This window comes from Hirundo rustica, chromosome 3, assembly GCF_015227805.2.
Source record: "Hirundo rustica isolate bHirRus1 chromosome 3, bHirRus1.pri.v3, whole genome shotgun sequence".
Taxonomy (NCBI): domain Eukaryota; kingdom Metazoa; phylum Chordata; class Aves; order Passeriformes; family Hirundinidae; genus Hirundo; species Hirundo rustica.
In genome coordinates, this window is record NC_053452.1 from 61874288 (window position 1) to 61899567 (window position 25280).

General features: G+C 38.0%; 1 protein-coding gene across 4 annotated transcripts in view; it reads left to right on the forward strand.

The window, feature by feature from the left end:
• Positions 1-25280, forward strand: part of PTPRK (protein tyrosine phosphatase receptor type K) — a 388737-nt gene that overhangs the window by 79643 nt on the left and 283814 nt on the right. For all 4 annotated transcript variants that reach the window (XM_058419621.1, XM_058419620.1, XM_040057700.2 and 1 more), the window contains exon 2: positions 3409-3531. In XM_058419621.1, coding sequence (XP_058275604.1) covers positions 3522-3531 — 10 coding nt within the window. In that variant the 5' untranslated portion in view covers positions 3409-3521. The remainder of the gene's footprint in view (positions 1-3408; positions 3532-25280) is intronic.

The window sequence follows — 25280 nt, forward strand, 5'->3', positions numbered from 1 at the left end:
GAGAGTGGTTGATAGTGAAGTACTGTTTTATTGAGTTTGGGGGAAGTTACAAATGGCTTAGTAGGAGATTTCTGACTTGTCATTTCTGGGATATTAGCAGACTGTTGTCAAGATGTTAGGCAACAAATATAAATAAGTACTTGAGTTCAGCTGCTGAACTTCACTGGACAGTAGTGAATGTTCATTAAGCTGATCCACTATCTTCCCTGAGCAATGCTGTTACATTATTGTGGAAAGTGGCTCAGTAGCTGAATTAGGGCGCTAAGAAGTCCTGACCTACTGTGTACTTTTGTCAAACGTGGTTTTACTTTTGAATGGGTTAAGATTTGATTTAAAATGTAGACAGTTTTGAACAAATGGCTGCGAAAAAAATACATCACTGCAGGTTTCACCCACCCACCACCTCTTTTCCTTGTGTTTTCCATACAGCATGTTGCACTAGGTTTGTCTCTTACTGCCTGGAGTTATTGAAATAGCATGCAGGCAATTGACTGTTAAACAGAAAAGGAGAAGACTGAATTTGCTCTTGTTTTGAGTCTTAAGGGGTAGTCTGCAGGAGGTTTGAAATTCTTGGCCTGTCTTGTGCTGTTCTAGATAAAAAACTACAGCATTGGTTGTTTACTTGCCTTGAAATGTCTCCGTACGTTGGTAAGAGGTAAGGTGGCAGTGTGCTCCATGAGAGGAAGCCATTGGTTCAAGAAGTTATTACAGGGTTGATGTTGTAGTGGGTTGATAATGTGTCCTGATAAACTGTGCTCATGTGCACGTGATAGTTGCACACTTGCACTTGACCGCTGCACACCACGATGTGCACACAAGGAGGCTGGGATTGCTTGCTGTGTATTAACTGGTGCGTTGTTATTGCCAATCAGAACTCTGATAACTAAAATTAATAGTAGGTACAAAGACAAGCAATTAAGGGCATACATCTTCCAAATGAGTCTAAAAGATTCATTGGTAGTTCAAATTTATATACTGAGGGCACTTAAACCATTAAAAAGGGTAATGGGTGCCCTGCAGGCATGTGTTTCAAAGCCATATGTCATTTTGGTGCTGGGACAGCAGACTGATAACTTCCCTTTAAGGGAAACAGCTATTCATTTATCAGTAAAATGTTGAAGGAAATGTACATTTTTTTTGCTGTATAGTGATCATAGAAGTGTAATGCAAGTTAAATCAAGTACAAGATTTATGTTCTAAGTCTTTTTGGCTTTATCATAATAGATGTTAATTAGAAAAGTCTCACTGATAACAAAGGGCACTGGAGTTGGGACATTGAGAAGTATAAATATTTCTCTGGCACACAAATATTTCTCTTTTGCCTTGCAGTCTTTGACAGTGACAATGATGTAGTAACCAACTTAGTATAGGGAATAAAATGTTGAGGTGTTTTTGTTGCTGCTGTTGATTCTCTGCTTATGTTGTCACAGGGTGGTGATGTTTGAGCAAGTGTTGTTAATACAGAGGTGCATATGAAGACTTAAGGGTTTATGGTATGAGAATTTAGCACAAATTTTGCTTTGGTGTAGAATTTTCTTTCTGTCCTGGTGTTGTCCTTGCTAGCTGAAACGTTGGTTAACAGGCAATTCTGGGAGTGCCTGGTACATGTCTGGTAATGGGTTTTGGTGGTGTAGAATTATCTAAAATTTGATTTTGTCATTCATTCAAAATGACAAATACTTTTGCAGATTTGTGGGAGCTATTTGAGTTATCCCTAAGTGATGATGCAACATGATCTCCTGGTGTGATATCTACAGTGTAGATTTGCTTAAGGAATTTAGTAAAAGAAACTTTCTCTTCCCTAGATATGAACTCTGTGCAAACTCTCTGCCTGTTATGTGATACTTGAATATGCTTTTTTGGGTGGGGTAAAACCATTTTCGTTTTAAATTTGGTGACATACTTGCACATTCTTCCTTTCCTTTTTCTCTGGCCTGAGTTCCACACTGTATGTCTTGTACAGAGGGCAGGAATCAGCACAGGCTGCAGCTCTTGATGTAGCTCTCAATCTCCCCTTTTCCACCTCCAGCCCATTCACCCCCTGAGTGTGAGCTGATGAGATCCTGGCAGGCCTGGGAGGGTGTTGGCTGTTTGTCTTGCGGTGGTGACTCCTAGGGCAACACTGTAATAAGGGGTTTTTTGTTTGTACTCGAAGTACTTGTCCCATATTTTGTATTTAAAAAGACAGACAACAAAGTCAATACAAATGCGCCTGTTACTCTAGAAGTGTCTTAGCAAAGCGAACTTTTGTTATGATGAGCATTGTTATTTGGATTGATATGCCAGAATTACTGAGGATAGGGAGAAGAGGATGAAAGAAATGTCTCCCCTGACTTTCAAAAATTGTCTGTAGTCTAATTCTTGGGTTCTTTTATAACTTCTATGGATTAAAAAAAAATACCACCTAAGAAATGAGGGATGCACTGTGTTTTCTCTTTCACTCTCTACTGCTATTGCCTTTTGTTTTTGAGTAGGAGGAGCAAACTCTAGGGCTGTGTGCTGTGCATAGAGATAACAGCAGCTGCAGGATTGCATGCATGACATCTGTATTTTCTTGCCTTTACAGTGTGCTTTTTCTTTGACCCAGGCTCTTTTGATTCCTTTGTTTCTTCCTTCTCAAACCTTGATCTTTTTCTGTGATTTTCATGCTTCTCTGTTTTCCCAGCCTACTTAATGGCCTTGAGTTAAGAATGGAATAAAAAACTTACTGAATAAGACAAGGCAGACATTACTGTGCTATGTGTGTGTCTTTCTTCTTTTCCTCACATCATTTACATTCTTTCCATTCTTCTTTCTCTCTGTCACTTCTCACAACTTTTCATGTAAGGTTTTTATATCTGTTGTTTGTGTGACCCTGAAAAAATGCCTTGCTATGTTATGCTAGACTGATTAGTAAATCAACATTACCCAACTCATTCTGCAGCAATTATTTAATTTCTAAGTAATTCTAATTATTTTTTCTGACTGTTTTGGGCATGGTATTTATCCTTGTTGTCAGTGTTTGAACTATTTTTACTTTCAATGCATCAGAGTTTTTGATTTTCATCTTTGATGTTATAGCTTGGTCTATTATTTTCGGTTTCCCCTGTGGTCTAGGTAGCATGTTGCTTTTTGTCACACAGATTCTGAGATAGGTTTCACTTGAATTGGTGACTTAAGGCTAAGATTTGCTCTGACAGAAGGTGCTCTTGGAAATTGGTTGTATGGAGTAGTGATGTTTTTACCAAAGAGAGGGGAACACTGACGGGTGAGTTGTTTGCAGGTTTTAGCTTTGCAAATGCAAGTCTGTAAACTGTGATACAAGGCTGTGTGGGCACCTCAGTTGTGGTGGGGCCCAGAGAAACACCTCTGCTTGACTCTTGGAAGATCTCTGCTTTTAAATAAACTAACAACAAGTTTCTTCTCTAGGAGGATGCACGTTTGATGATGGTCCTGGGCCCTGTGACTACCACCAAGACCTCTACGATGATTTCGACTGGGTGCATGTCAGTGCTCAAGAGCCTCACTATTTGCCACCTGAAATGCCTCAAGGTGAGAAACCTCACAGACACTGAAGGATAAGGTTCTTTATAAACTTGGAACCTCACTGGATATGGCCTCAAGGCCATGGTCTGAGATCCCCACTTTAACCGTGATAATGGAAGTAATAAAAAGGAACAAAAGTAGTAAATATAACAGTCTTGGTAATTGAGAAGCCCGTTTAGACCAAATACCCCCTTTTAAAGCTGGGGTGAGGTATAGGTAAGGGAGAAAAGAAGCCACAATCTCCTCTTTATTCAGTGTAGAATTCCTGCTGAGTTGAAATCAAATTCTGTGTTTTATATGACAACCTGTGTTTTATTGATCCTGGTGCCAGGTAAGTGCTAGAAGAAATGGTGAAAGAAGGGATACATGCAAAAACCCCATGCACTGATTCCTTCTTTTCCTCCCCCCCCTCTTCTATCATCTCAAGGTAATCAGAAAAGCTCTGATTTATGGAAATATTGCTGTTGTTAATTACTATTTAGGACAGGTAATGAATAACTGAAGAGGCACAGCCTACATGACCTTGCCTGCTCACCTTTGATGAACAGCTTAATCGGTGCTTCCCAGACAGCATGATATGCTGAGAGAATGAAAGCATTTGAAATTCAGCCACATTTTCCAATTAATAATACATTAAGTAATTAATCATGCAGAGGAGGAAGAAAGGTCATGGCTATTTTATTTGTATCAAAAAGGTTTTGTGAAGTGAGGTATGTGTGGAGAAGGAGTGGGAAATGTTGCCACACAGAAGTAACCTCACCTCTGCACCATTCCTTCCCCTGCTTTTTGTATACTGTTGTGAATTATTAATGGTGGCTGATCTATATAATTTTACTTCTTAACTGCTACCTGGCTGGGTTCCCCCTGCTTTGGAGCCACTGATATGAGCAGGTGCTACCATGCCCAATAACTTGCAAAATAGGTTAATTAAGCAAGACCCACACTTTATTTAATGGACTTCTTGGTGCTTCAGTTGTGCATAAGGAAGAATAAATTTAAAGCCTGAAACCTCAACATTTTGTGATGGTCTTATATTAAAAAAGTTCAAAACAATATCTCCCCTAGCAAGGCTGAAATTAGTTACCATTCAGTTTGCATTTTTCAGAATGTACATGTTTTTTATAAAGGTTGAAGGTATTTTAGTTGTGATGGAAACACCACTTTGGGAAAAATTCGGTGTTCTCAGGCCTTTGGCACACCTTGTATAGGAAGAAGAGCAATTTGAAGAACTTGTATTTTGAATGAATCTAAATGACAAGATAGCTTCTTGCTCATCCCAAGTAACTTACCTGACACCCCTAGGCGGTTTTCAGAGTTAAATGACACAGTGGTCTCTAGCATGTGATTTCTGTTCAGTTCTGCTATAGACTCATTTTTCTGAGTGTAGCACATGGGTTCTTTTAGAGGAAGTTCTTTTTTTTGCATCTGTATGAGAAATTGCGGCTACTCAATAAAATCTATCAGAATAAAGGGATTTTTCAGAGATAGTCCAAAAGAGATATGGAAGAAGTTCTGGTTATTATTTTTTCTTCCCTTGGTTAGAATGCTAGACTTATTGTATCAAGTTTGATGTTTGGTGACTGCGATGTGGACCAAAACTAAGCCTCAAATCTGTTCTGATCTGATGAGCTTCCCCTTAAGAAGTTCAGGGTCTTCAGATTCTGAAGATGCATGCCATACCTAAATACTCAAGTTCATTTGAGTTTGAAATAGCATGATTTTAAATCAGTTCTAAAAAGTTAACATGGTTCTAGAATGAGCACTGAATTCTTCTGGTGAACCTGCAGGAAACAGAACAGCAAGAGGTTCAGGCAGAAGCAGAAGGGAAATGTGTGCAGTCGTCTGCTGTGCAGTGTTTTAACATTGGTGACCCTGATTACTGTTGAATCTGTAGGCACGATAACATTCTACTGCTCATGAAGAAGTTACCCAAGTAGAATAAGATGTGGTAATGAAAGTATAGATCAGATTAAACTACTGCAGCTTTCACTTTGAAAACTGCTGTGTTGCATAACCTGTAAAAGAATCTCTTAGGGACCACTTTTTCCTGTTCTGTCAGTGACAGCAAAGAAGGGAAGGAATACCCAGAAAAACTGAGCAGCAAAGAAACTGAAGTCCTAGAGTAGGGGCTGTTTGCTTTCCATCTCTTCTTCTCAGGCTCTATAATCCTGCAGCTAGGCACAAACCTGTGTTAGACACCTCCTCTACACAGACACATTTTTGTAGTGTTTGGCGCCCTTGTCTTTTATATCTCTTTGGAATACAATAAAACGGGGGGTCTAGGTATAGATTTTTCCCTGGAGGAGCACTGTTTTACCACTGTGATAACAAGATAATACCCTTACAGTGAGTATGCAGCTTTCAGGGCTCTAACTTCACCAAGTTCACAGAGAATCATTGCCATTATAGGGATTATCCTCAATTTTCAAGTGACAAATTTCAGTCTTCAGTACCTTCAGAAAGACTTATTTATAAAAAACCCCAAACAACATGACTCCGCAAAATCGAGAGTGCAAGAGGGAATAGGACATGTAAAAAAATAGTGAAAGGGAAAAAACTGACAATTGCTAATGTTATGGCAAGTACTAAATTGACAAGTGACAATGTTTTACTTTTGATACAAGGGGGGTGATCGTTTAAATCAATGTTGTGCTTTGGAGTCTGATGATGAATCATGGGAAATTTCAGACCTAATGGCACTTCATGAGTGGCTTTGGAGTGCTATGAAAATATGAGAACTTCTCCTAATGGAAATCATTATACCAGTGCAGCAATAGTAAATGCTATTGGTAAAGCAAAAGTAATTACTTCTGAGTAATTAATGCAACTTTAGTGTGGTGTGGGGGGTTTTTGTGTGTTTTTTTTAAATTTTTATTTTAACTGACCTACATTGTATTTCTCAAGCTGGGAGCAGAGACTAAAGCCACTTATCTTAGGTTATGGGAAAAATAAATCCAGTACATAATGATTAATTTAAAAATGAAGTGAACACCTAAAGCAAGTGCTTGAGTACAGCTTTAAATACTGACTTTTAAATTGTCCAAATTGGAGCGTATATGATATAATCTTTGGATTACTTATTAAGACCTGGGAAAACACCTGTTTTCCAATATTAGCTTTCTGAGAGCACATAAAAGCAAGTGTGCTAGATCAAGCCAAAGATCTGCTGATTTTGAGTGTAGTCATTAGCAGTTGCCTAGGCAAGAAGTTGTGACAAAAAAGTGCTGATCCATGCCCTGACTGCTCTCCTGCTTACCAGCTGTTTGGCATTTAGGAATGTTTTCAACTAGAAACAGTCTTTATTAGTAATATTCTCAAGGAATCTACAGTTTTGCCCTGTCAGTCTTGTCTTACTGTGTGTGGGCTCCTTGAAGGCTTCTAGTATCTGCTATGGGCTAAAACAGAGTGCCAGGTTTTGTTATGGAACATGGGGAGATGCAGCTCTTCCTTTTTTTGGACTTGCACATGACTTCTCTTTTAAACGTGTTGGTCTTACATACAGGAAGTGTGCAAAGCTGAGTACTAATGGTCTCCTCCCACCCATTCAGTTTTCTTAAAATACCTCTTAAATAAAATACAGACTTTTTCTGGACCATTGTTCTAGGTCAAATAGTCCGAGACAATGGTCCATACATGGAAATGGTTCTGCAGCTGTACATTTGCATTTTGTGGGAGGCAGGGCCGGTAAACAAGTGTTGTATTTTTGTAGACATGATGACAAAAGATGAAGTCCAAATATTTGCTTTGTGGTCTTGGTCCATCTAAAGAAAGACATCTTCTAGATGTTCAAACAAACCCTTTAGAGCATGTATTATGTTTTATGTGTGTTATTTTTATACATTATGCTATACGAGATACAAATTGGAGAATGCTCTTAAGCTGAAATACAATTTTGTCTATGGATATTTTCCAGTTATTTTAGGGGATTATTCACTGTGTGTGGATAACTTAATTTTGCAGAAGACAGAGTAAACAATAGTGCTTTCTTATGCCACAGGAGATGTGCAAAGGGGGATTTTATCTCTATTAATAATACATTTACTGATGGTTTCACCCGTGGATAGAGAAGATGGTTTATTTACCCTGTTTGCTTTGCCTGTTAAAAGCAACATTACTCCGATGCTATACAAGGTCAGGGCATGAGAGCTTGTAATGAGCTGTGTGATGGGAGCCACTTAATGAAGAGCTTTTTTAATGTAAGGGCTATTACCCTCCTGGTTACAAATGCATTTTGAAGTATGTCTAAGTTATAGTGAACAATACTGATGTGCTGAGATGGACATCTTATTTCTGATCTCTCTGGTGGATAATGTGCCTGGATTGGATGTGTGCTAATTTTTTTAAATTGATTTTATAGAAATCTGAGAAAACTAAATTAACAGCAACGGGGGAAGTCTTGGTTGCACTTGTGATCTAGCATGACTAAAGAAAAACAGATTAAATCTTTAAAGGTGCTCCTTAGTATCACAGAGTTTTTCAAATGCCAACTTTATTTGTTAAAATGAAAAGTATTGCAAAAATAATTTTTTCGCTTTACAGAAATTGTATATAACCTTCTATGATGCCCCATTGAAGAATAAAGCTCAATTCACTACTCTGGAAAAAAAAAGGAAAGAAACAAAACAATCCTGAAAAGTAAAAAATTAACATATTCTGGTTTAGGCTGGTATTTTGGGGGAAGCCTGCACAGCTATTTCAGAATGGAGAATGTATAGCTGAAAGGTATTGGAGATGGGAGGAAATGTGTTGACAAAAAAAAATCTTACGCTGTTCTTTCATGGCAGTTTCTTTTTTTATGGTTTTTAGGTGGAATGTCTGACTGTTCATTACCATATCCTGTCATATCCAGTGGCATTTTCATGTTTCTGCCTTCTGCCAGTTGTTTGATATGCATGTGGTTGTGTACTTGGGTGGATTGGAAATAAAAAAAGGAAGCATGCAGCACGGGTCAGTTTGTTAGCCCAGTTAGTTCATTGTGCATCTGTAAAAAGATTTGCTATGCTCATGCAGCCGATGAGGACCACGTTAGCTGGTGGCTTGAATGGATACAGGGCTTGTGTAAACCTCTGGGGTGCCTGAAAGAAATATGAAAATTACATCCTTAGATTTGTGTGAAACTTAAATGTTCCTGTACAAATAGCATTGAATATTTGTTGTGATCTGAAAGGTCAGTTGTGCTCTATTTAAATTCTGCCTTGTACAGAAAGGAAATAACTTTTGTGTCACCTGCATGACCCGAAATGAATTTCAGCACAGGACCAATGTAAGTGTTTATGAAATGTATAACTGAGAGAGGAGAGACAAAAGGTCATGAAATTTGTGTTTTAATATAGATTTCATATGGATGTAACTCAGGAAGGAGAGCTGTAATGTAAATGTCATATAGATGAGACTTCTGGCCTTTTACTTCACTTAAACCTGAATGTTTCTCCTGTAAAAATGAATCCACCAACCTATGAATAAATTTAAATCATGTGGATGTGTAAGGGTATAGTCAGACGAAAGCTAACCATGAAGCAGTGTCTAGTGAAAAAAAAAAGTGTATTCCTTGAGGCATGGAAAGAATTGAGAGCTCAGCAGCAGAAGAACTCTCACCATGTCCTGGGTTACTGAGCTCTTCCACAGTGATGCTGCTCCATACCTGATGTGGCAGCTTGCTGTTTTGTGCTACAGAAGGGTGAAGTTCAAACAGAGTCTCTTTCTGGATCTCTTTATTTTAATAGACAGGAGAACAAAGTTTACTAGTCCACTGAGAGCTGAGAACTGAATTTTCAATATTTTGCTGCTCTTTGACTTGCATTGTTGGTATAAAGACCAGAGAAACTGTGAGCAAGAGAATTTGTTGACTAGATCATGGATAGGCAAATGCAATCCAGGAATGTAGTGATTTTAAAATTTGATAATTGAAACCTTATCTGGGTCATTACATTATGAAATAAATTGCAAAATCTTGGATCTGTGTTTGGGGCTGTAAAATCCTGATTGTCTTTCTCCCTTTTACATTTCTTTGTGTGATAGGATATATATATTTTGTTTAAGGTGGCTTTATTCTTTTTCTTGGATGCTTAAGTCTTCATCTTGTCCTTCACTCCAAAAGTTGACTGATATTTATTTCCTGTTTAACTTGTCAATGCACTGTGGAGCCGAATTTATTTGAAGTACTTCTTTCATCAGAAAAACATATTTTCCTGCCTTCCTTGTTTAGTAAGCTTTGTGCTTGCTTTTTTGTCTCTATTATTAATTAGTAGCATCTTTAACAGAAAGAAACCTGCCTTGTTAGTCCAATGCAATTAATGTCTGCCTAAAGAACACATGTAAATATCCTGATCCTATTTGGCTCATTCAGTACAGTGCACTATCAATCTATTGACCGATTCCAAGGGTTCCCTGTTGTTCTCAAATACACTTGATATAAAATGAACAGTGGAGGGGCACAGGGAAGGATTTATAGATATTGCATAGTGCATCAGTGCTTTTGTACATTTAGATAAGCCATTTTTTCATCAAGAAATTTAGGCATGAGTTTAGTAAAAATAAAGTTTTTGTAGTAATTGTAATAACTTTGGCATACGAGTGACAAATGTGTTGGGTTTTCATTCATTGACACAGATTTCTTGCTGAATTTACACAAAATTACTTCACCTTCAAGGCCAGCTACTATACCTGCTTATCTGCACTGATTTGGTTGGTTTTGCTTTTTCTTTTCTTCTTCTAAGGCTGTACTATTTTGTTCAGCCTTACCCTTCCATCCAGTGTATAAAATGCAGCCTTCTGAGACTGCTCCTTCTTTTTCCTTGCTCTTTTTCTTTCCTAGTTCAATATTTGAAGTATATTAGGATGCTGTTCTGAATCAGGACTACTAAATCAAAACAAAGGGAGAAATCTGTTTGTTATAGAGTTTCAAAGCAGTAGGTCAATCTTGGACAAACCCGCCTTTGCCATCCTGGTACCATCAGAGCATTTGTAGCAGTCTTCCTGCTCGTGACAGCCTTCTGTTGAGTGGTGCAGCTTTCTAGTGCTGTATCCCAGGAGTTCAAATGGTATTGGTCAGCACTGTGAGCAGGGAGAAATGGCCATTTCTGGTCAGCTCTTGCCACTCTTGGTCGGAAGCTTGGGCTGTAAGTGGAAGTGTTTCATTGCTTGTAAAAAGTCAGCTGCTGCTTTGGGAATTGTGAGTGACAGTAAGAGGCATTACTTAGAACTGCTGCTTTGGTAGCACTGGGAAGGGTGAGCAAAAAGAATGGTGCTGTGCTGGCCTTTCAGAAAAGAAGGGAAAACAGGATTGAATAGCACCTTGGTAGCTTGGAAGGTGTAGATTATATGAGGCATTTAGTGGCATTCAGAGTGCAAGGCTTAGAAGTCCAAAGCACAGCAAGGAGCAGTGCTTATAGGGTTTTTCACAGCTTACCTGCATGGAGAGAAGCCAACCTCAAAAGCCAGTCCTGCTTTTGAGTACTGTGTCTGCCTGTCATGCCATTGTCCTGTCATAATTTTCACTCAGCCTGCTCGTGTGTGTGTTTATTTTTTATTCCTGAAGATAACAGTTGCTTTGCCTTCAAATTTTCTGGGCTGTTTTGGAGTGCAGGGAAGGGTCAGACCCAAGTTAAAGTACTGCTGCTTCCCACGTGGCTTCATTTGGCTCAGAGCATGGGCAGAGTTTTTGTGCATCTGCTTACAGAGGGAGGCAGAGGGGGCCAGCACATCTGATAACCTTGAACCCTCTGTTTGGCACCCTTTGGCTGGACCCTCTCATAGAAAAGATAAAAAGCAGACAAAGATGAAGTTATTTCATGTTTTCGTGGCTGCTTCAGTTTGCTGCAAGTGTAGGTGGCATCCTTCCCTGTCTGTCTGCCCCTATTCTTTAGCTTTAACATTTCTGTAGGTTGTCCTGACTGGAAACCTCATTGCTCTGCTTTCTGCTCACCTGTGTGCAATTTTTAGCAGTAATATAACCACATCTTGACATGCAGGAGATGGAGGAGAAGCCAGATTAGAACTAGGGGAAAAAAGTAAAGTGATTTAAAGAGGATAAATAAAAACAGCACCTAGGAATTATTTGGGGTGGAGAGTGAAGGAAAAACACTCTGACATATGAAAAAGATTGGTGTTCAGACAAGATGGGAAAAAGCCCTGTAACAGAATGACTGCTGTAAAATGGTTGCTAATACAGATTATTACTTCTGAAGCAGTAAACTTCAGGAAGCAATGCCATATATTTCTGCGGCTAGGGTGCTGTGGTAACCTCTTTGCACACAGGTACCTCCCCTTCCCTGGACTAACTTCTGACTTTGGTCACAGCAGATGTGAAGCCTCCTCATGGAAGGGAAGCTGTGATACTTCAAATTCACTGCAGATCAAGAGCATTCTCAATTCAGTACAGTTAACTAATATCTGAATTACCTACAAATCTATAACCTGAGTAAGGGCAGCCCCAACTGCAGAAGAAGCTATGCCTATAAAAACAAACAAAAACCTTTAAGTGAGATAAAATACAGTAAACCAAATAATAGCAAAATAAAACAAAGGGAAGTGATGCTTTCCTTAATGTGTTCCATGTACAGTGCCTGTAATTTTCCTGTCTGCTTAAATATTGATTTCTTACATCTAGCCCTTTTACTGCTCACCATGTAATTTATGTTTCCTTGTGCTTTTCTGGAGGTCCATGCTGATGCAGCAGTCATTGATGTTTGTTAATAGTGACAACTGCGGTATTAATAAAATTATTATTTTATAGAACAGATTTTGAATTAACTGAGAAGATTTCAAACTTTTTCTTAGGTTGTGGTGAGCAAATGAAACAATTATTATCAGAAAACTACAAAATATTTAATTTCTATTATTACTTACCATATATACTTGTTCAATTTGGTTTTTTGAGCTAGTCTGTAAGGTTTGTTTTGGGTTTTTTTCCTTTTTTTTTTACCTTCCTTTTTTATTTTCTTCTCTGTCACTCTCCCCTGAACCCGAACCTCTCCTGGGATTATTTTTTTCCCTTTCCTACATTGCTACATAGAAACACTTTGAAAAGGCAAATCTGTTTTATGAGGGTACACAAATCTCATTTCTGAGCCTGTAGGCTGTGAAGAGGCAATTGCTGAGGTGGCGCTTATTAGGGAAGGAGCAGGTGTGTGTCAGGTAGAGGAACAGATTCAGCTGTGCTGCTTTGCTTTGCCTTGTATGTGATGTTTGTGTTTATTTCTGAATCTTGTTTAATCATTAGCATGTGTAATGTTGCTTCCACACACACAGTGACATTCAAAGATTTCTTTTTATTTTTTGTCTCATGTCCTCCTGGGCTTGAAAGAGTCGCCTTATTTAAGCATGTTATAGAGTAAATTTTAGAATATTACTAAGAAATTAAATCCATGAAGGACATGATCCACTAGAAAAATACTATTTTTAAAATGCAATACATTATTACATTCCAAAACATGTTGCTTCTCTCCGAAGGGGAGAGGACTTATCTCAGATCTAAACTGTAGTCAAAATTAGCAAGCAGGAAAACTTGAATTAGATCATACATTTTTGATTTGTTTGGCATTTTACATACTGTCTATCTTGCAGAATAAAAAGCATGTTTTCACCATCTCCTCTAGACCCCCCCCATCACCTCAGCAGACTTGGAAAAACACCTCTCTTCTATAAGAACCCTACTTCTATCCAGACTCTTGTATTCTGGAGAGCTATAATTAATTAATACTCTGACCTAATAAAATCTCAAGGGTGGAAATTTTTTTGTTTGTGTGCTTTTGTGATGATTTTGCTTCATATTTCTTGAAGATGTATTTGCTTCCTATTTATTTCAGGGAAATAGCTTTTAAAGCTCTCAATCTATTCTGTGATATAATCACAACTTCAGGAAAAAAAATAATAAAAAATGTGGAAGTTAGAGGTACATGTACAATGTACAGTGCTGGACTATCCTGAGGTACTCCACTTAGCCTGGTGTTTCTGAGGTGGGAGAGATGACCCAGCTCTGTACTTGTTGCTGAGTTAGCAGAACTCCCAGACTTGCTTGTGTTCCTTTGTCTTTTTAAAGAACAGTTCTGAGGATTTGACAGCTATTTACTCTGTTTGGGATCAAACTATTTTTAGCTTTGAAAACCTAGCCTTGTATAAACATGAACCAGATATTCTGTACTCTTTTAGAGAAAGTCAACAAACAGTATGAACTAAGCATCTTTCTCCTGCATTTGTGCTCTCTTAACTTATTCCCATGAATGAGGGATCAGTAAGCACATGACATACAAACAGAAGAAGCTGTTGTCATTAATTTTTCCTCTTTGGTACAGCTGACATCTGCTAACATAGTCTTTACCTTCCATCAGCTTCTCAACTGTGTATGCTAGGCTTATGGCTGGCTTTGAAATCTCCCAAGTTGTGGATGTCCTTGAAAGAAATAAAGAAAATATGCAGCTGAGTGACATTTGGAGTTACATTTGTATTGACATTAGCAAGTATCCCCTACACTTAGCAGTAGAGATGGCTTCCTGTGTTTTGTTGGTTACAGTGCATGGAAGCAGGTTGTCTTGGCTTCAGGCTTTGTAGGTCACTTATCACTTTCCTCCAGACTGGCAGTAAGAGCTCTGCTTTCTAATTAGACTGCCACTGCAGGTAGATATTAAGCCGGTGTAAGTTTCCAATTAGGTTGCAACTTCACAGGTCAGAGTGAGCCAGACTAATACCTTACTGTTGAGTAAAGGGATTATTCTGCTCATCTTTACTCCCTCTCCTCCCTTTGCCTTCATGATTCAGCTGGCTTCCTTAGCTAGCTTTACTCATCAGAGCTCATGGAGAGCTGATGCAGCTCATTATTCTTGAGAAAATGTTTTGTTTTTCTGGATTCATCTGGCTTAGTGAATTGACTTGACTCAAGTCTGACAAGCATCACAGCCAGCAGCACAAGGGAATGAAGGACCTGAAAGGACAAGTTGCATAAAAGCAAGAGGAGAGGCAGACACAGGGAGTTGTTAGGTCATGCCACCTGTAAGCTGTAAACAGCAGTTTTTGTTTTGAATTTTGTGATAAATATAATCTTAATTCCCACCCTGTCAGCCCTTGGGTTTTCATTGCATGATCCTGCTAATGTTTTTGTATTAGGTCTTGTCTGAATCCAGGAGTCTGTCCATCTAGTGAATAAGACAATGGGTATTCACATTTGTGTGTAAGTGCTCTCTCCAAGTGTGGAGAACCATGTAAGCAGCTTCTTTGGAGGATTCAGACAAGTATGTCTTTTGAGTATGTTGATTGCACATTGTTTGAAAACGTTCTCCACTGGAATTCATTACGTGTATAAGGAGGAGGAGGAGGTTACCACCAAGTGAAAAATGTTGGTCACCTGGGAGCAGGTGACTGCATGAGAACAACTGCTGTATCAAGCAAACACAGCCTATTCAACAGAGGTATTCGTACCACGGCTTAAAGAAAACATGGGTAAAAGTCTACAGGAAACTTATTAGATAAAAAAGTCTGATTTCCTCTAGACTAAATAAATTTTGCAATCCAACCAGCTGACCTAGTATGAAAAAAATCTCCTTAAAATTAGTATGTAAATTTACTTACATTGTATGAAATTCATGTTACTCACAAGGTACATGATTTATTTTGCATATATAATTTATATTTATATAAAATTATATTCATGTAATATTCATGTGGAATTTATATGAAGATTTTGATTAAGGAGTGTGAAGGAGGCAAAGCTGCAAAATAGTGTATGTAGCTTATGGGTAAGGATCAGAGAATAAATCAGCACAGGTGATTTTGCTGTGAGCGTCTGCTGCAGTCTATCAAGAACAGGAAACGGATGAAGCCCTCTTTATGCAATTGGTGAAATCCTCACAGTCAGACTCTGAGAGATGCCACCTTCACAAACAAGGAAGAGCTGTTTGGGTGTATAGTTAAGGGCAGCGTCAGCTGAAATGATCATGAGACTTGAGTTTGAGATCCTGAAAAGAGTCCCCAGGGCTAACAGCAGAATTACAGACCTGAATTTTGAAGAGCAGATTCTGACCTCTTCAGGGACTTGCTTTGCAGGATCCCATTGGGAGGCACCCTGAAGGGCAAAGGGGTTCAGGAGAGCTGGTTGATCAAGGACAGTTTCTTGGAGCACAGGGATGGACTGTTGCCTTGTAGAGAGTTAAACAGGCAGAATGGCATTATGGATGACCAGAGCCTGTGCTCTATAAGAGTTCACAGAGACAGAAGCAGGGAGAGGCCACTTTGAAGGATATGGAGACATTGCCTGCTCATAGTAGGGGTGGAGTCAGGAATGCCAAAGCTCATCTGGAATTCAAGCTAGAAAAGGACCTGGAGCACAATAGGAAAGCTTTCTTCCATTGGTACACTGGCAACAAGAGGGATGCTAAGGAGAGTGTAGGACCATTGTTTAATGAGATTAGTGACCCAGGGACAAAGGAAAGAGGATGTACTTGATGCCTTCTTTGCTTCAGTTTTCAGAGATAAGGACTTATCCACAAACCTTTCAGGGTTTTTGAGAGTGAGACTGTACCTGATGAGATGTGGACAGAGGGATTACTTAACCACTTGGACACTCAGTATTTTGTGGGACCAGCTGGAATGCATCCAAGGGTTGGCAGATATTGTGAGGCTGCTTTCTCTTATCTTCAAAAGTTCATGGCACTTGGGGGAAGCTTTGCAGGACTGGGAAAGTACAGTGTCACATCAGTTCTTAAAATGGATTAGAAAAAGGATACAAGGAACTACAGATCATTATAGAAACAGTTTCCAAACACATGAAAGGCAAGAAAGGGGTTGGGGGAGCAGCCAGCATGGGTGTGGGTATGAAAAAGGACAAATCATGCCTGATGAATCTTACTGCTTTCTGTAGTATGGAGTGAACAAGGTAGCATGTGCCCCATATCTTGGATTTAGTAGGCTCAGGATTTTGTAGTTTACTTTTCTCCAAAGTGGGGCGATATGAGCTGTGCAAATAGATGTTGAGTGCAAAATTGGCTGAACTCCCAGATTCAAGGCTGTGATCAGGGGTGCAAAGACCTGGTGGTCAGTTTAATGTCTTTAGTGCACTGGAGGGCAGAGCTGTGCTTGAAGGGTCATGGACAGGTTGAATAGACTGACTGGAACTTCATGAAGATTTACAAAGGGAGATGGAAGGTCTTGGCCCTGGGGAGGACTGGTAGCCTCAAGCAGTAGTACTGACTGGGGCCAGCTAGCTGAACAATGGCTTTGCAGAATCTTGGGAATCCTGGTGGAGCTTGAATCAGCAGGCCATCTTTGCAACAAGAACGGCTAACAGCCTCCTGAGGCTGCTGGAGTACACACAGGCAATCCTTCCCTCCCGCTCAGCGCTGGTGAGACACATTTGAAGTGATGTGCCTGGTTCTGGGCTCTCCACAACAAGAAAGGCATGGGCATGTTGGAACAAGTCCAGCAAAAGGCTATTAATCTGATCAGAGGCTGGATCACAGGACATTCAAGGAGAGACTGAGAGCTAGATATGTTCAACCTGGATGAAAGAAGGCTCAGAGGAAACCTTATTTGTGGTCAAGCGCCTCATTGGAAGATACAGGAAAGGTAGAGCCATGGTGGTGGGATGAGGGGCGGCAGACACAAGCTGGAATATGAAAAAATTTGGTTTGTTCTTTTTAATATTTGGTAAAATCAGGGCAGATGTCCAGCAGAGTGATAGGCCTGCTATGTAGTTTAGTTTGATTTGAGCAGTGTGTTGGACTAGAATGTCCTCCAGAGATGCCTTCTGACCTGAACCGCCCTATGACTTCATGAAAACAGGTATATGAGCATGTTGATTAAGAATTAATATAAATTAGGGTCTAGAAAATTGGAATGATGAAGACTAAATAGGAGAAATAGACAAGTGAGCTGAACAAGGCTGAAAATGGTGTGGGTTTTTGCCTGCCGCAAATTGGTTTAGGCAGTAGTAGTACAGATCTGAGGGAGCTGAGAGTTCTACTCAGGAATAGACACTGTGCAATAATCCTTATTCTTGTAATAATGTATTGGCTTTGGATAATAATGTACTTTTTTCTCCTCCTGGTAATTAGGATACCAAATGTCAGCTTCTGAAAAAGAAACACATGTTATATCTGTAGGACAGGTCTATATCCATGCAGGACCTTTAGAATGAAACCCTTTATTCCAGATTTTTTTCAAGTAATTTAAGATGACCTCTATTTTCTTTTTCTTAAAGACGGTAATTTATTCCAAGTTTTTGTGCTTTTCTTCCTTCAATGAGTTGGTGAGCTTGTTGATGTGATGTTGTCAATGTATGAGCTAGGATTTCTTTGAAGACCAGAAACTATCCAAAACTTTTGTTTCTTTTTAAAATAATCTGCTTGGAGAGCAGTTGATTTGATAATGACAGCAGAGCAATATCAAGGGATGATTGAGGCTTAAAGGTGGTAGCATAAATGGATTTTGTTGTTATTGTTTTATGAAGGTAGTGTTTTATTCATGAAGTATTCTTTTTTTTTGGTACCTGTACTCAGTCAGCCATTTATCACTAACTCTATCTGTGGGACTGCAGCTCAAAAAACAATGACTCAAAAGGTCTCAGGAGTGACAGGAGATTTTACAACTGTGTATGGATGTAAGTACAGCTGGAGTGTAAATTGTTGGTGGGCAGATGGAATTGCATCTGTAGTGAGCATTCACCCATGTGATGCTGCCTATTTCAAAACCAGTCTCTGAGAAATGGGAAAGAACAGAGAACAGAGCAGTCAACAATGTTAAGGATTTGGAAAGTGCCTCTTCTTGAGACTGAAGAGTGAGTCTGTTGAGTCAGTCTGGAAGAAATTTCAGCTCTTGTGAGAAGGGCCAGAGTGGCTGCATGAGGAAAAGGATTAATTGGTGATGTCTATTTAACCCAGCCACCAAAGATGATGTGTCTAGCAAATGCAAGCAGAAGTCATATAAAATCTTTTATGCCCTATTTTAAACCTTTCTTTCCTTGCTGAGGCAAGTTAACATTAAAACAATTTAGGTTACTTTAGATTGCTTTGTTGATTGTTTTGTCATTTTTTAGTTTTCGGTGACTGTAATTGGCCTACTACAGATCTTGGTTTTGTAGCATGTTTATGTATTTATTAGCTTCCACGTGTGCAAGCGAAAAAAGAGCTGTTTATTCACTCTGAAGTGGAGAAGTGATTGCATGGATGTGTGTTATGAAGGTGCAAAATGAGTAATGAGCTGGAATGCAAACCCCTGAAGGCAGCTAGGCCTGTCTCTCGGGAAGAACACAGTTTATTCAGCCATGAAGTTGCTCAGTGGAAATATTTATTTACTTAATAATTTTTATATTTTCAGAGTATGGCAGCATTTTAAAGTAAACGTACCATGGATTGCCAGCATTTTCAGATTTGTAAACCAGAAAATCGTGGTGTGGTCAAGAGTTCAGCACTATCTCCCTAGATCAGGACCAGCCCAGAGCTCCTCCAGCCTGCTAACTTGTCCTTCCCATCTTCTAAAACTAACTACCTTCTCCATGCTCTTCCCCACTTCCTTGAGACAAGTTCCTTTTGCTCCAAGCCTCATTCAGGTCTGAGATCTCAGGGGCTGACCCTACCTGCTCTGTGCATCAGCAAGCAGGTGTGAAGAGTGGAGCTGGGAGCTGGTGCCCAGGCTGTGGCCACTCTTGAAAACATACATATCTTGAAACTTTACTCTTCTTTCGCCTCTCTTTCTCCTTGATCCAGCATCTGTGGATCTATTGATCCATTGCAGGTGTGATCCCCAGAAGTGAGAGGTTGCAGCACTGCTGGAGAGTCATATGAATGCTAGCTTGAGGGACCTGCTTTATTTGTATATTGTTACATATTTTTAATACAACTTTCCAATATTTAAAGAAGGCTTTGATAAGATTTTCATAAATAAAAATCACATACAAAGCTGCCCAAGCTGTACCTTCAGCTTCTTGGTTGTGGAACATCGTGTACTGTTTAAAGTTTGCTTTATAGGTAGCAGTATTTTACAATTTCGGCCTTTGAAGGTAGAGGAGCAAGAGAGTGTTTTCCTTGTCATCATGACAGCTGTGGCAGGTGTGTATTTAGTGAACAGCTCCTTGTTAAGTAAGGGTTTTGAACAGATACCTCAGGTAGCCTTCCTGATGTCAGCTAATTGGTTACAAGATAGCAAGAGAAAATTAGGAATTAATGAATGTTGTAACTTTTCCATGACTGAGTCAGAAATAGTGGTGTTGTGGGACAACACATGTAAACACTGCATTCAATGTATTCTGCTTAACTTGAGCACCAAGTTCCCTTACCAAGAGGAGGGAAGCAGTATTCTTTCAGATCTGTGCTGCTTCCTATCAACTTCTGAGAAGGCAACCGGGGGGGGAAAAAAAAAAATAAAAAAAATCTTTGCTGCTCTTTTTGAGTCATGTGCTGTTTCTGGATTGCTTGCAGACTTTAGCTGACTTTGCTGCTAGGACAAACTTTCAAATATATCTGAGTTAAATAGATGAACATTTATCTTCCATGTGCTTTGATAGCTTCTCCTAAAACATTTCCTGTTAACAAAGATATTTGCATGTAAATGTTTATATCTTACATTCCATCTGCTCCGTCTCTTTCATCCTTAACTCAAATCCTAATTACGATGGCATTTATGATTTTTTTCCCCAAGGAAACTGTGATATCATTTATATAGGATCTAACATATCTACAGCAATATTTGAAAAGGTAAATCTGAAACTTTATTTGATTCTTTTCTTAATAGAAGTTTGATCTGTACAGGGGATCAGATTTCATGGTTAAGAGTGTAAAAGGGGGAATCAGAAAGTATTTTTCACCTTTTCTCCTGTTCAGTAAAACACTATTGAGAAGTAACACAGTTGATGCTTACCATAGTGTCTAGGTACTGAGTTTAACAGATGACTGTTGTTTATTTGCTATAAATCTCAATGTTGTTCAAGTGCGGAGTAAGCTATATTGCTTTTTATTTTTTTCAGGTGTCCTGCATTTAGCTTTTACTTAAACAGTTAAATAAGGCAGGAAAAAAAAAATTGTTTTAAAAATAATGAAGAAAATAATTAGTATCTTGGACTGAATTAACTTATTCATGCTGGAATATTGGGGAACTAAAACTTCTGATACTCTTGGAATATCCTAGAAAATTCCTCTTTAATGATTTGCATAAAGGTTTTTGTCATCTACCTACCCACAATCTTGTAGATAAGTGCTCAGGATACTGCAGTGTATTTTCAGAAGGGATCATTATAGAACACAATTGACTGTGTTAGTCCAGTTGCAGATGGACAATTATGGAAACAACCATCCTTAAGTTGTAAAACAGCTACTTTGGGTGTGTGGAGAGTGCCACATCCACATCACCTGTTTGTCTTCCTTCACTTTGAGACTCAGAGTGACTTGTGTAGAAATGTACTGAAATCTTTTGTGGGTAGTTGAGCATTTCAGTTGCGAAAATTTACTTAAGTAAAAAGAAAATGTGTCAGCTGAAAATAAGTTCTGTTGTGTCCTTCCATCCCTCCCTCCAAATATAAACTGTAAATGTGGGACTACAGACTCTGTCTCGTGATTTGCTTCTCTTTAAAATTCTACAATTGTTCAGTTACAAAGAAAAAGAAAATCCAGTATTAATATAAAACTGAAAGTTGTAGTCAAGGAGGTTTATTGACAAAAGTATAATATCGCATGTTAAGGGACTGAATGTTTAAATTATTTTGCAGTTTTCATAAATATTTTATGGTTTTGTCTAAATGTTCATATTTTAAAGTAAAGTTTGAGAAATAAAACAAAAGCATGATCTAATCTAAAATGCAAGTGTTTTTAAATGTAGACTACTATACCAGTCTGCTCTCAGGTAATTTAAAAATATTAGGGAATATTTCTGCTAAATGTAAACCTAATGTTGCTTTTAATTCATCATTTACGAGAGCAAAGTCTTTGTTCTGCAATATCATCAGCGTATTAGTTCCCTGTAAGATCTAAGCCACTATAGATCTTGGGAAAAAAAACTTTGATCAAAGATCTGAACTTGAAATACATGTATTAATTCTTCCCTTATATTTGATAGAATAGTGCATATTTTTTGTGTTAAATAAGAAAGTTAATTTTAGTATTTTTAGAAATTTACAGTTATTTGCATGCTTCCCTAATCCCATTGTACTAGATTGAAATTTATTGTAGAAAGAAAAATTACGCACAATGATGTTTGTCTTTGGCCTTACATGTTAATTAGGACTAGAGATATTTGCCATTTTTTTTAATTGCCTAAAATAATGAAAAACATTGATTTTGTACATTGGCATTTCATAGCCATCCCTTCCCCTTTTTGCTCTGACTTATCTCCATCCCTCTCCCACTCTCCTGAAATGCTTTTAGCATGCACTTGCATAGATAGGCACAAGGTCATAAAATAAAAGTACATCTGAAGCTGCAGCCACATGACTTTGGTGTTTCACAGTCAGTTTGTTTGGTTACATTAGTAGATATGCACAAGATCCTAAGGATTCTGCTATTCCTTTAATTTCTTTCCCTCCCTCAAATACGTTCCTATGTGCTAAATGAGACTAAGTGATGCACTAAGGAAGCCTGAGGCAAAAGAACTAGCATTTTTCATACATATTTGCACTGCTTATCAAAAAAAAATTAATGACTCGAGTTTTAATCTTTTCTCAATTTGATGAGATGCGAGGCATTTGCAGAATTCCTAATTGACCGTTGAAATGTAATCAAGGAGTTATTCACGAAATTAATTCTTCTGAAACGAAGTTGTGAAGACTAAACCCTTCTAGAGTAGGTGGGTATGTTGGAATACAATGTAAACAAGGAGTACGTTAAATGACCTAGGTTTGCAGGATGATTTGTTTGCTTTTTATTAACAGAAGGTTGACTTAACATATAACATTTAGGGAATTGTTCTCACTGCTTTACAAGCCAGAGCATATAGTGAGTTATCATAGCCATAGTAAATGGAGAAATTTAGGTCAAATGTATTTGCTTTGGAATTTGAGGCTCTGTCATAAAGGGGGAGAAGAGACAGCGAACAGCTTTGACTCACATTTTGTTTGGGTAAAATTGATGTTATGAAGGCTAGGTTATTGATGCTTTGAGCTTTGTAAAGTGACAGGCAATCTTCTACTTCTAAAGGAAATAAAAGGCTAGATAACCAATGAGAATAATTAGATGTTTTTATGGAAAACCAATATTTTAAGGGTTCCTTTGCTCAAGTGTTTTTTCTTGAAGACCTACTTAAATACACAGTCCTTACAGGGTGCTTCATTTTTACTTGTGAGCTTGCTTTCATCCAGTAGGCTCTGTACCTGACACTAGCACAATGGCACTTCTAAATCTGACCAAATGTACAGTCTTAAACATCAGAACTAGGAAACTGGGGAAACTTATCAATGTATTTAATTACCTGTGGATAAGGTGTAATGAAGACTGAGCAAGGCTTTTTTCAGCAGTGCCCAGTAACCAGACAGGAGACACCTGAACATCTGAAAATCCTGCTTTACTGTGAGGGTGACTAAGCACTGGCATAGGTTGCTCAGAGAAGTTGTGTGGTTTCCATCCTTGAAGATACTCAGAACCTGCTAGACACATTGTCGCGGGCAAACATTTCTAGGTGACCCTGCTTGAGCAGGAAGTTTGAACCAGATGACCTCCAGAGGTCCCTTCCAACCTCAACCTTTTCTTTTTCTGTGAAGTCCTTGAATTTTGTTTTCTTATTTTCTTTAACTATAGAATAATTTTATTTAGATTCAATGCTTCTGAACAGCAAGACCAAGGAGCTTTCCAGCTCTGAAAGTATTGTCCATCTCTTTAATTGTTGTGTTCTGTACATATGAAAGCAGATTTGATTTTGCCTACAGTTCTATTAGGAATGAACCGGAGGTTCATTAGAAAAAAACATATGCTTTTCAAGTGTTGTAGGGCTGTTATGATTCCTGTGTTACTTTTTCCATCTGATACTGGCACTGGAGCTCAGAGTAAGTTTAACGTTGGCACAACATCTTCATCTTATGCCACTTTATTTTTTTAATAATAACAATTTTAGCTTGATTTTTCTGATGGATTTCTCATGTTGTCAGTGTTAATTTATATACAGTTTCCTGGGGCAACGCAGTTTTATTGCTGTTATGGCTTTTCATTATATGGAATATTCTACAAATAAAGGGCATGCATGTCAATATTAGAGATTTATGAGAGAGAGAGAGAGGAGACAAGTGTAGATTTGTTCAGACTTTCTTCAAACTTTGCCTAAGTTTGTTTTTTTTAAATTAAAATATAGCTGTAAAATAAATAATTTCTAAAGATTTAATGTACTCAGAGATAGTACAAGTTTGTAAAATTGCAGAAGGTAGTTATAATTTTAATGTTTTTCAAGTTTGAGGTTTATGACTTGCCATATGGTATTGAGTGCGTGCATAAATTGCAGTGCGTTGTGCCCTTAACTGGCGCAATATAGTAATTTCAAATCTTTAAGCACTCTATTAAGGGGTAGGGATTTTGGAGATTTTTTTTGCTTTCCAGGAGAAGAGAGCATAATTAAAGGAGGTGCAAACCCACATTTATAAGATATATGGCACATCTGGCAGCTTGTGTGAAGATAATATGTTTGTTTGGTCGTGGGAATGCCTGCAATTTTAGCTGCCAATCTGACACAGTAGGAGTTTAGCTAATGAGGTTGCTTAGCAAAAAGTGCATCAGGAGGACGTCAGGGTTAAAAATAAGCATACATATGAAGAGAGAGCAAAAGATTTAAAATGGATATAGAACTGTTCCAAGTTGTTATGGCAACTAACATTTTAGACCTATAATTACCTATTAACAATGCTGCCAATCCTACATTTTTGTTACATGTTTTTCTTCAATATTTTTTTTTAAATCTTGAAATATTGCCTAAAATATTCAGTCTTTGAAAGGCTGTCATTGATAATGGAAAGTCCATATATTTTCATTCTTTTTTTGACAACTATGTTGAATAAAACCCCAAAACTTAACTGAATAAACCTAATAAAAAAAATAAAAAACAAACAACCACCCACAAACAAACAAACAAAAAAAAAGGGAAAACAGTGTCTGATTTTGTTATTGAAGCAACTTTACCCTCCTACAACCTGAAAAACAGATATAAATATATAAATCCTAGTATTGTTAGTTTAAACTTAAATCTTGGACTTTTCAAACTTTTAAAAATCAAGATAATAATGCTGTATACTTTCTTCATAAAAATTTGTAGGAAGACCATTGAAAATATATAGAAATAATCAATTAATAACCACAATGTATGATTTAATTATTTGCGCTAAGTGCCCCATTAAGGAGAATAAATTTTATTTATTCTTGTCACCTCTTGAAGTCAAGTTTTTTTCATAAATCCTGTGACATCTTTATATAATACCATCTATAACATAATAGATAATATGACAAATAAGATATAATAAACTTAAAGGTGTAAGCTCTTCCAAGAGAGAAGAAGAATTTCAAGTACGGGGATGTCTTTTTAGTGGGATTTTCTTGTCTCTGAGGACTTATTATGCCACAGCATTGTTTTAAGATTTTGTATAAATGTAGGTTTGTTCAAATCAAAATAAAATTATAGTGACAAACACACATTTACTAATTACAAGCTACTTTGGAGTCATCATAATATAACCTGTAGTCTGCCTTGAGATTGGTTTCATTTTAGTGTTTTTTTTTGTTTTGTTTTGTTTTGTTTTGTTTTACGAGAGCAGAATTCTACCTTTTTTTCACCCTTTCCTGATGTATATGCTCTCTGCATCACCTATG